Source organism: Lethenteron reissneri, chromosome 3 (genome assembly GCF_015708825.2).
Source record: "Lethenteron reissneri isolate LAM-NWPU_2019-01 chromosome 3, ASM1570882v1, whole genome shotgun sequence".
Lineage (NCBI taxonomy): Eukaryota > Metazoa > Chordata > Hyperoartia > Petromyzontiformes > Petromyzontidae > Lethenteron > Lethenteron reissneri.
The window spans coordinates 7,260,157-7,272,829 of record NC_083781.1 but is presented as its reverse complement, the minus strand read 5'-3'; the positions used below and the strand labels follow the sequence as shown (position 1 = coordinate 7,272,829).

General features: G+C 53.9%; 1 protein-coding gene across 1 annotated transcript; it reads left to right on the top strand.

The window, feature by feature from the left end:
• Nucleotides 1-6,674: 6,674 nt before the first annotated feature.
• LOC133347836 (baculoviral IAP repeat-containing protein 5.2-like) lies at nucleotides 6,675-11,688 on the top strand. The gene is made up of 4 exons (XM_061560497.1): nucleotides 6,675-6,803; nucleotides 9,255-9,367; nucleotides 10,330-10,447; nucleotides 11,148-11,688. The coding sequence occupies exons 1-4, from the start codon at nucleotides 6,675-6,677 to the stop codon at nucleotides 11,229-11,231; spliced, it is 444 nt and encodes a 147-aa protein (XP_061416481.1). The 3' UTR covers nucleotides 11,232-11,688.
• Nucleotides 11,689-12,673: the final 985 nt, after the last annotated feature.

Here is a 12,673-nt window from a genome sequence, read left to right as displayed (position 1 = left end):
GGGAAAGCCACGTGTCTCCAGCTGGGGCGTGCGTGGGAGGGGGTCCAGATGGGACGAAGCCTGGCGACGTCTACCCACGTGTAGCCCCGTGGCGCCAAGTGACTGGGGATGAAAATAAGGGCCCCCCCAAGGCTCCCTGTGCCCCCCCCTGCCCCCCCCATTATCCATAACCCCCCAACCCCCCCCACCGTCCGTCTCGATGCAGCATTATGCAATGGCCGTGTGCGGCAGGGCCCACACGCGTATTATTCTCGATGCTTCCAGCCGCGCTGACGTTTCGCGTCGATGCCAAAGCGCGGGGCCTGTGCGTTTTTGTAAATCTCCCGCGACCCCCCCCCCCCCCCCCCGGACTCTCCTATAGAAGCACAGCCATGAAGCGGAGTGGGGGGCTGTAACCCCCCCCCCCCCGCGTACGGAGCACCCCCGCGTACGGACCCCCCCACGTTTTCTGTGTTTGGGCTGCAGGCGCCGTCTCCGTCACGCGCGACGCCACCGCGCCATGGACACGGCAACAATGCAGCAGTGCAACAGCAGCACCACACAGCAGCACCACACAGCAGCACACGGCAACACGTTTTGTCATTTTGGCCAAAACTATTCGGAGTACGACGACCCGGGCACACAATTTGCCGACACCTCTTTCGAAAGCGTCGCCGGTTGCCGCGCGAGTGACGGGGACGGCGTGGTCACCCGCCGCGGTGTTAATGCTGCGACGCAGCGGTATTTACCAGGGCCGCCTGTCGAGTTCCAATCGCGAAATTCCACGAGACGTGAACGCGCTACCGCTTGGCCCGTCTCACTGGCCACGGTGACCCATCGTCAGGGTGTACTTGAGCGTGACAGGATTGGTGTGTAACGGATCATCGACGTCGTGAACTATGCACCCCGTGGAGCTGAGTTCGATTTCCTGGACACGGCCCACATCAGTGGGGAGAGACGTCTAAGCCAGTCCTGCCATCCTTCAAGCCGCACAGCCCAGCGTGCTGAAGGAATGGTCAAAAAACGACCACTCGCGCCGTCACCCGTAACCGAGACGAACGGTGTAGAGAGGGCCTTTCCTGGAGGGGCTCCCACCCTGGTTCCCGTGACCCGTCGACTCAATTCCACCCCTGCTCCCAGTGGGAACGCGAGCAGAGATTAACACAGGAAACGTGTGGAGAAGGGCTCCGGGTCCTTCACCCCCCCCCCCCCCAAACGACCCCCCCCCTCCTCCTACCCCTGTACTATAGCCCATACCCCACATACCCCGTGTGTAACCACGTGTGATAACCCCCGAAACGACTCCGCGTCGATGTAGCCGGTTCACCGCAGGTATTATATTACTACCGGTGTCTGCGTGGTATTTGTATCATACCACCACAGGCACCGACGTGGCTACCGGTAACATACCACTCCAGGTACTACGCAGGTCCCATCACGCACGCACCCACCCACGCGCACGCACCCACCCACGCACACACCTACGCACCCACGCACGCACCCACCCACGCACCCACCCACCCACGCTCCCACCCACGCACCCACGCACGCACCCACCCACGCACGCACGCACCCACGCACGCATCCACGCACCTACCCACGCACGCACCCACGCACCCACACGTACGCACCCACGCACCCACCCACGCACGCACGCACCCACACACGCATCCACGCACCCACCCACCCACCCACGCTCCCACCCACCCACGCACCCACGCACGCACCCACCCACGCACGCACGCACCCACGCACGCATCCACGCACCTACCCACGCACGCACCCACGCACCCACACGTACGCACCCACGCACACACGCACGCACGCACCCACACACGCACGCACCCACGCACAGTCCACGAGGGAGCGCTGGTGCCTGCCCCGTTGCGGTGAGCGCGCCCGGTGCGGTGCCCGGGCTGACACGGAGAGAGCCCATCGCCCAGCGGATACGCCGAATCACCGCGCGGCTCCATTGGCACCGCCAAAGTTTTCCCACTCCCGGTGGTGGCAACCGCGTGGCAGTGTCTGGCATTTAGCAGAATATGCAATGGCCTAGGGCTCCAAATAGCTCGAGGCGGCCGTGGAATCACGTAACAAGAATACACAAGCAGGCGTTACAGCTATGATACATATCCGCCCACCGCCCCCCCCCCCCCCGTAAAGGCATATAAAAAGCTTTGCTTATGCATCCCATCAGCTGCACGGACTGCTCAACTGGGAGCGCCTAATTTCAGATCTCTGGACGGGTTTTGACATGTATCGTCTCATCGGCGGTCCGGCTTGCATGACTCAATGCTGGCGAACTGCCCAGATGTTTATAGGCAAGGGCCCTCTCTGTTAGATATGAGTCCTGGTTCGACACAACGCTAGACTGTATAGTACATAAAACGCAACACATTTGTCAATAACCCTGTGTGGCCTTAGAAGGGGGGAAATATCATGGACGACGTTTCGGGTAATGACCCTTGTAGCACATACCACGAAATGAACAAAGGCGCTCTATAAATATAAGATAAGATCAGAGTTGTTTTACTAAAACACGAGTGACAAAATAATCAAGCGGACGAATCACAATCTGAAAGGCAATGAAGCCCGACTCTGCTGATGAGATGATGATTGTTGAAACCCTTCCAGAGTTAAATTTCGATTTAAAGCTTTCGTGACTGCAGGGATTCATCTTCTTGGTTCTTTCGGTAAAGTCACGTAGAAGGGAAATAATAAAAGAATAAAAATAAAACATAATACAATATTACATAATAAAATATTACGTTTTATTTTTATTATTTTATTATTTCCCTTCTACGTGACTTTACCGAAAGAACCAAGAAGAACCTTCCAGAGTTGTGTTTGGCGTGAGCCCAGAATGGATGCTGTTGCTACCGTGCACTCCCAGAAGGCAGTGTGGCTGATGGGATAAAAATGTTTTACGTGGAGGGACAGATGTGTGAACGGGACGTGCGGTCCGAGCTTATATTTCGTGGGAGCTGCGTTCCGAGGTCGTGGGTCACGTTCCCATCGTGTCGACCCATCGACTGGACCTCCCGGTCAGATGTCAGTCTCCCCGTCCGGACACAACGAGTCGTGACAGACGTCGGTCCCGGCAACGCGAACGAGAGTTCGATCATCACCATGATGATCTGAGCTCATGTCCACCTCGGGCTGACGGGACAAGGAATGTTCATCAACGACGTGTGGATCTCCCTCTAGTCTTGAACGGACGTGGGGGCGGGGCGGAGGTCTTACGTGAAGCGCTGCGGTGGAGAAGTGCTGCCCCCAATCCAATTGGGGTCTGAACCCCCGGGATCCACGGGGCCCACGGGGCCCACATACTGAGGGGGTGTAATGAGCGCAACATAGCCATGGGTGGAACACGCTGACGGGTAGGATCATGGTTATGAGTTAGGGATAGGCTTATTGGGTAAGGTAATGGCGGGGGTTAGGGTAGAGGTTATGGATAGGCTTAAGGGGTAAGGGTTAGGGCGGGGGTTAGGGATATGGTAGGGATTTAAGTTCTAGATTTGAAGCTTTCGTGACTGCAAGGATCCATACTCTTTGTTTTTTTCGGTAAAGTCACGTAGTATATAAGATGTCGTGTCTCTTAGAGCTCTCTTCACTTGATACAGTCATTTTGCTGTGACGGTTCCACCTGAAGACGGAGGCTTGTGTTGCCTCCGAAACGTCGTCATTTAATTTATTTGTTTTATTTTTTAACCTACGTGACTTTACCGAAAAAACCAAAGAGTAGGGATTTAAGGTTAAGGATAGGCACCGGATGTAGGGTTATGGCTGGGTTAGGGTAGGGGTTAGGGATAGACTCAGGGGGTAGGGTTTTGGGTGAGATTAGGGATAGGGTAGGTTAGGAAGGTAATGTTTCGGAGCAGAATTTTCGCACAACAGCGCCCCACGTGTTTGAGCCATTATAGCAGCATTAACAGCACCATTAATTAAAGGAGCTCGTTTATCTTACTCGTGATTCCTGTCATCCCTGTGTCTGTGGTATCAATATCGCCGTGCACAGCATAGCCCAAGCCTCACTCACCCAACAGCACACGCAGGAGATGCCATCACGTCAGCGCACACAACACATGAACGTTCTTTAACTATATTTTTCCCAGTGGCCACATAATAATAATAAAATCAGCATGGAAACAGACCACGCGGCTTCATATGCCACGTGCTGTCTTGCATTCCTCCAAGCCACGGGTGGAACCATCAACAGCATCAGAACATCACCAGGCCACCTCGCACATCCCTTGCATAAATGACACGTTAAACACACGAGCCACAGGAGTGCGATTGTTGCCATGCAACGCGAACTATGGGCCGTGTACAGAGGTCGCAACCGGGTACCCGATACCCGTACCCTACCCGATACCCGGCTATCCGTACCCGGCCGGGTATGGGTACCCGTTTGCGAGCCTGGTGCGACCGGGTACGGGTAGGCCGTGAGTCACTGGTGAGTAACTGTGTGTCACTCATTTCCCAACGTCTTGTCTCTTCTCACAATTAAAGTTCCTATAATCAACCCACCCGCGCCTGCAACATGGCTTCATCCCAGAGGTCGCAATCAGGTACCCGATACCCGTACCCTACCCGTACCCGGCCGGGTACGGGTAGGATACGGGTATGGCCGGGTACGGGTACCCGTTTGCGACCCAGGAGCGGCCGGGTAGGGGTACGGGTAAGGAATCAAAACCCGTTTGCGACCTCTGCCGTGTATTCAACACGGAGACACGTCGAGATACACTAAAGGAAAGCCACATTGCGGGCGTCGCGATGCGAACCAAACTATGGATGGTATCGTCAACCACTGTCGTCTGCGTTGCTTCCATAGAGTAAGAACAGCGAAACTACACGAACCCTCTCCTGAAGCCCTCTCGTGGCCAGCAGACCTCGAAATTGGCATTTCAGCTCCCGCACACATTGCCATCATACGCGTAAAATGCAACCAAGTCACGTGTACAGATGTTGACGTCACAAGGCCTCCGCAATGACGGCGCGTGTGACCACAGCAACACGTGACAGCCCACGTGTTGCGTGTCAAGTCGCGATGTCACCTGCATTCAAACTAACTCCACGCTGGTAACGGCTTCGTTATTGAATGGAAGTCAAGGTCAACGCGAGTCTTGACATCGAGTACAGACAGAATCAGAGAGCTGCCCTCCCCCCGCTGCCCCCCCCTGCCCCCCCCCCTTTCCCCGCTCTCTCATCGCCAGAACGCCAGCCGGGGGCTGTCGGGACGAGCGCAGAGACGCGACGCTGCTCATGCGACATCGCCACTAACGGGGGGACTACGCGCGATTAACCAGCTCATTATGGCAATTAATTAGAACACCCGCTCACACGCGCCCCCCACCCCCCCACCCTCGTGAGGTCAGGATAGAATACAAGGCAGGGTCTATCCGCTGCTGGATGAAGGCCTTCCCAGGCCCACACACACAATCTCTTACGCGTCCGTGACATTCCACAATCCATCTCAGGTGGCCATTGCATCGCTCCGTCTCTTTCCTCGCCGTCCCTCAGCATCTCTCGCTCCCAGCGGCCCCGCGCCTTACACGCGATCACGTAGCGCCCCCTGGTGGCGAGACAGCTGAGTCTGGATCAGCACTCGCCCACGACAATGATGAAGATTCTCTTGAGCAGAAGACTGTTGGGGCGAGTGCTGTTAGCGAGCACCTATGAAGCCCGGAAGAGCACAATTGGTGGACTGGGTGGACAGCAACCACACCCGGCCGCCTTTGTCTCCCGAGTGCCGATGTTTGCACGACGAAATCAGGAACTCATTTGAGGCTGAGTCGACCTAGGGGATGTCCAGGACCGGTTCAGATAATTCATCGTCACTGGTGTTGGCCGTGAGCGGGAATCGCACTCGGGTCGCCGGGTTTGTAGCTAAACCGCTACACTACCGCTCCACACACTCTCTCACACACACACAGACTCACCAAATCGCGACACCAAAGTACATCAACATCAGCCATGGATGCGAAGTTCGTGACTTCACTTCCCTCTATGGCGACCGCAGCTGAATCCCAGAGAGAGGGCAGTAAGCGTGTTTGGTGTTCGACTGCCGCTTATTAGCCTCCCGTAGGTCGACTCAGCCTCAAATTAGGTGACCTGGCGCGGTGTGTAAACATCGCCACTATGGAGACAAATGCGGCCAGGCGTGGAGCTGGCTACCTGCCCCCTCGTGTGCTGCACCGACAACACTCGCCCCAACAGTCTATTGAGGCTGTACAGGGGATCTTTGTCTTTGTGTGTAGGTCGACTCAGCCTTAACAGAGCACCCGGTACGGTGTGTAAGCATTAACATTGGGGAGACAAAGGCGGTCGGGCGTGGTATTGCCGGCATTCATAGGCCGGCCCTCATTTACAGCACTTGCCCCAAACAGCCTATCAGAGGCTATACGGGGGGAGGGGTGCTTTTGTCTTTGTCGTGCGTTTAAATCGGATTGCGTCGTCGACTCGATCTGCACGTTAATCGATCCGCATCTGCCCGGACCGGATCCCGCTCCCCTTCCCCCCCACTCCCGCCACGGAGATTTAAATCTCCAAGCGAGGAGGGGATCCTGGATTGCAGCGATTCGGCCCCTGCGAGCGTGGGTAGAGGTCATCAGAAGAGGGGGACACGCGGGGCCAAAAGCGACCGAGAGAGCGAGGCGGGAGCGAGGGGGAGCCAGGAGGAGCCAGGGGGGGTCATGGCAGGCACGGCGATGGACGTGCTGAGCCTGCGGGAGTTCGCGACTGGGGCCGAGTTCTATGAAGAGTCACGGAGAGCGGAGAGCTTCGCTGAGTCGACTCACGATTTGGGCTGGGACCCTGCGCAGGTGAGAGGGAGAGAGGGGAGGGGGTGGGGGGTGGAGCAGCACGGGCACAGCTGATCCCACGAGCACGTGGATCTCACACAAAGGCAAAGATTCACCATCCCACTCCCCCCCCCGGTATAGCCTTGACAAACTTTTGGGGCAAGTGCTGTTGGCGAGCGGGCACCTGGGAGGGCCGGCGCGGCACACGAGGGGGTGAGTGGGTGGCCAGCAAACACGCCCGGCCGCCTTTGTCTCCCGAGTGGGGATGTTTACACATCGCACCTATTTTGAGGTTGAGTCGACCTAGGGAGGGCCCAGGGCTGGATAATCGTCGTTGGTGTTGGCCGTGAACGGAAATCTAACTCGGGTTCGTCACCGGGTTCGTCACCGGGTTCGTAGCGCAGCGCGTTGATCGCTACCGCTCCACACACACCGTGTATCACACGGACCCTGTACCACATACACACACACACACACACCTTGAACCACACACACCTTGAACCACACACCCATACACATTGTACCACACACACCTTGTACAACACGCACACATACACCTTGTAGCACACACACACACCGTGCACCACACACACCCTGTACCACATACACACACACCTTGAACCACACAGACACACACACTGTACCACACACACACACCTTGTACCACACGGACCCTGTACCACATACACACACACACCTTGAACCACACACACCTTGTATCTCACACACACACACATACACATTGTACCACACACACCTTGTACCACACGCACACATACACCTTGTAGCTTACACACACACCCTGTACCACGCACAATCATTAACCACACACACACCCTGTACCACACACACACCCGGTACCACACACACACACAACTTGTACCACACACACACCCTGTACAACACACATCTTGTACCACACATCCTGTACCACACACACCTTGTACCATACACAACTTGAACCACACACACACACACCCTGTACCACACCCTGTACCACACACACCCTGTACCACACGCACAAAGACAACAGACTGTAGATGAAAGTGCTGTTAGCGAGCACCTATGAAGGCCGGCACGACACACGAGGGGGTGGGTGGCCAGCACCACATTCGGCCGCCTTTGTCTCCCTAGTGGCAATGTTTACACACTGCACCAGGTACTCGTTTGAGGCTGAGTCGACCTAGGGGAGGCCCAGAACTGGTTCAGATAATCGTCACCGGTGTTGGCCGTGAGCGGGTATCGTACCCGGCAAGGCCAGGTTCGTAGCGCAGCGCACTAACCGCTGCACCACCGCTCCCCACAGCTCTCCACTACCACACACACACACACACCTTGTACCACACACACACACCCTGTACCACATACACACACACCCTGTACCACACACACACACCCTGTACCACACACACACACCCTGTACCACACACACACACCTTGTACCACACACACACACACCCTGTACCACACACACACACCCTGTACCACATACAAACACACCCTGTACCACACACACACACACCCTGTACCACACACACACACACCTTGTACCACACACACACACACCCTGTACCACACACACACACCCTGTACCACACACACACACACACCCTGTACCACACACACACACACCCTGTACCACACACACACACACCTTGTACCACACACACACACACCCTGTACCACACACACACACACACCCTGTACCACACACACACACACACCCTGTACCACACACACACACACACACCCTGTACCACACACACACACACACCCTGTACCACACACACACATCCTGTACCACACACACACATCCTGTACCACACACACACACACACCCTGTACCACACACACACCCTGTACCACACACGCACACCCTGTACCGCACACGCACACCCTGTACCACACAGACACACACCCTGTACCACACAGATACACACCCTGTACCACACACACACACCCTGTACCACACAGACACACACCCTGTACCACACAGACACACACCCTGTACCACACAGACACACACCCTGTACCACACAGACACACACCCTGTACCACCCACACATACCCTGTACCCCACACACACACCCTGTACCACACACACACCTTGTAACACACACACACATCCTGTACCACACACACACCCTGTACCACCCACTCACTCTTTACCACACACACACACACCCTGTACCACACACGCACACCCTGTACCACACACGCATACCCTGTACCACACAGACACACACCCTGTACCACACACACACACACCCTGTACCACCCACTCACTCTTTACCACACACACACACCCTGTACCACACACGCACACCCTGTACCACACAGACACACACCCTGTACCACACACACACACACCCTGTACCACCCACTCACTCTTTACCACACACACACACCCTGTACCACACACGCACACCCTGTACCACCCACTCGCCCTGCCCATCGCTGCGCGCCGCACAGATGGCTGCCGCCGGGTTCGTGTGCCTGGATCAGCAGCCGGGAGTCGATGTCTCGGCGCGGTGCTTCTTCTGTCTGCTCGAGGTTCGACGCTGGGTCTCTGGGGACGATCCCAGGTGCGCCGAGACACACGGAGGGGCCCCCTAATCCCTCTGGGGTTGATCAAATGATTTGCCACTTTGCGGGGGGGTGCGGGGGGGAGTCAACATCGAGGCCCTTGCTCGTCTCGGGGGCAGGTGAGACGGTGGGGAGGGGGGGCACCAGGGAATATTCATGTAGAAGGGCAGCGACCATTTTGATTTTGTATCACTCAATATAATTGATAAATGTTCAACCAGGTTCTTCGAGAAATCGTGTTACTTTGTATTGGTTATTGCTGTGATTGAATAGGATCGTACGAGTAAAACAAAAATCGGCTTTGAATTTGAAATCGTTGGTATCCAAGGTGAGCTCGCTAACTCTAGGCCTGCTCGGCTTGTACTTGGCAGTCTTTGGAACGTCGCAACATGACCTTAAAATTATTTTATTATTAATTTTGGAGCTTTCGTGACTGCAGGAATTATTCTTTGGTTCTTTCGGTAAAGTCACGTACTTTACTACGCGTCTCTTCGTACTCATTGACATGTACATTTTTTCTCTAACCCCTCCCTCTCTCTGCCTCCGCCCCCCTCTGTCTATTTAAGGCCACCCCACAGAGACGATCACCCCTCTCTGTACCTGGGTTGCTCTCTCTATGTATCTTGGTGATATCTGTCTGCTTACATGTCTGTCTATAGTTTTCTGGTTAGAGTTTATGTCGCTATTTCATTATACCTGATGATGATTGCTTGTGTTGCAATCGAAACGTCGTATGCTATTATTTCATTTATAATTTTATCTTTATACGTGACTTTACCGAAAGAACCAACGAATATTTTATTATATTATTAGATTATGTTATATTATTTTATTATTTCCATTCTACGTGACTTTACCGAAAGAACCAAGAAGAAAAAAACATCACCTTTGTGCACCCCCCTCCCCGCCACCACCACCCCACCGCACCTTTCCACCCCCCCTCTCTCTCCCCGCACCCCAGGCAGGTGCACGCACTGCGCTCTCCCGCGTGCGCGTTCCTCGCTCTGCGCTCACCGTACGCCCTCCTCCCCGTCGAGGAGTTCCTGCGCCTTGAGCTTCAGCGCGCACACAACTACGTGGTGAGCGACGCAAGGAGCCCCCCCTCCCCCTCCTCCTCCTCCTCCTCTACGCAGGGGGGGGGGGGGGTCCTGCGTTACCCAACACTGTGGAGACAGCAGCAAGGGTTGATGGATCACACACAGATGCTCCTGCTATTGTGGAGTGACTCATGCAGCCAGCTATGGCTGCAGAGTTTGGTGGTACATGTTGTTTACGTCGTTTATTGTGAAAATTCGGTCACAGTTCCATGACCACTGTTTCATTGCTTTCATGGCTTTATTTTGGTGATTTTCAAAAGTTTTATGGTTTGGCCATGTTTGTTTGTAGTACAGAGTTAGACTGATGGCCTTAATCTAAGTTGTCTTGTGGTTGTTGTTGTTGTTTGACTTGCATCCCACTGGGATTTTTGCACACAGTGTTGGTGTACAGTGATTTTTCTGCAATATTTTGCTGTCTTTTCTTGGATTTTCTGTTTGCACATAGTCACTATAAGATGTATTCTTGTTCATGTTTTTGTTTTGTGTTTGTTGCGGTTGCACCCGATTCAAGAGCCCGAATGGCTCACAGGGCTATACCTAATACATAAACTTGAACTTGAGATGCGGTGACACTCCCTATGGGGCATCGTGGAGTCTCGCCAGGAGAATGCGTTGCAGCAAATGTGACCTATCCAATCTAGTGACCCTATGACCCTGTGCCCCTGTGACCCCGTTGCGACAGAGGGAGATGGAGTGCCGCTTCCTGCACGAGTTCATGGACAGCGCGGCCACCGTGCGACTCCACATGGAGCGATTCATCCGCTAGGGGAGGGGGAGTGAGGGCAGGGGGTCATCGTCAGCACCCCTGTTCCACCAACTCTAACCCTAATCTCACCCTGACTCGCATCATAACCCTATAATCACAACTCCCTAACGCTAAACCTAACCCCTTAACTGTAACCCAAACCCTATAATCCTTACTAACCTTATAACTAACCTTATAATCCTTACCCAACTAAGCCTATAATCATAACCCATACCTTGTGATCTTAACCCTGAATCTAGCTGTATGATCCTAACCCCCTTCAGCCCAACTCCAACCCTAACTCTAACCACAACACCAACACTTCATATCCCTTATCCTCTAACTCAATGCCCCACTATCTCTAATCCTAACCCCAGCTCTATCTAACACGATCGCTAACCCCAACCCTGACCCTGCCCGTCTGCCCCACTTGTTATGTGAGGTCCTAGACTCCCGTCCCCATGACCCCGGGCGCCACTGTGACTGAGCCTATGGGCCCCAATAAAGTTTCTCTCGCACTGACATTCCTGCGTTTGCCACCTCTTACTCAAGCCCAACGGCAGTCCGCGACAATTGGCCTCCTTCCCGTGTCCGTCCCTCCACAGAAGAAACACACACAGATGTAATTGTTTAGTTTAACAAGCAGGCTTTCGCAACCGATATTATCCCTAATAGAGGTTTTATGGGATATAGATCGCGTAAATATGAATGTGTCGTTCAAACCCCTGCCACCACCCGACACAACCAATTCGTAAGGTTTGTCACGGAAACAACATGCCAATTAGTTACGAGTTCAACCCACAATATTTACATTCCATCAGCCACACGGCCGTTTGGGCGGGGGTGGAAGACAGTGAAGCATTGAATTTCGATTTAAAGCTTTCGTGACTGCAGGGATTCATCTTCTTGGTTCTTTCGGTAAAGTCACGTAGAAGGGAAATAATACAATAATTAAAATAAAACATAATAAAATAATTCTCACGACGTTTCGGCCACAACGCAAGCAGCCGTCCTCAGGTGAAAACCAGGTCTGTCGGGGAGACAGCGTCTGAATTTTATTATGTTTTATTTTTATTTTTTTATTACTTCCCTTCTACGTGACTTTACCGAAAGAACCAAGAAGATGAATCCCTGCAGTCACGAAAGCTTTAAATAGAGATGACATTGTCATCCTCTCAGCCGACAATGGCAATGCCACAGTCATCATGGACAAAACCACACAATAACACAATTCAGGACCTACTTAATGATGGCAGCTATACCAAAATTAAAGAGTTCCCACCAACCGCCTCGTTACGAAAACCAACAATATCATCACTGATTCGACATCTTTGATCAAACCAACCAGGCAGTTTTCCTTAAAACCCTCTGCTGCTAGACCACCCAGATTGTATGGCTTACCAAAAATCCGTAAAGAAGGGACATCCCTTCGTCCTCTCGTCTCCACCATTGACTCACCCACC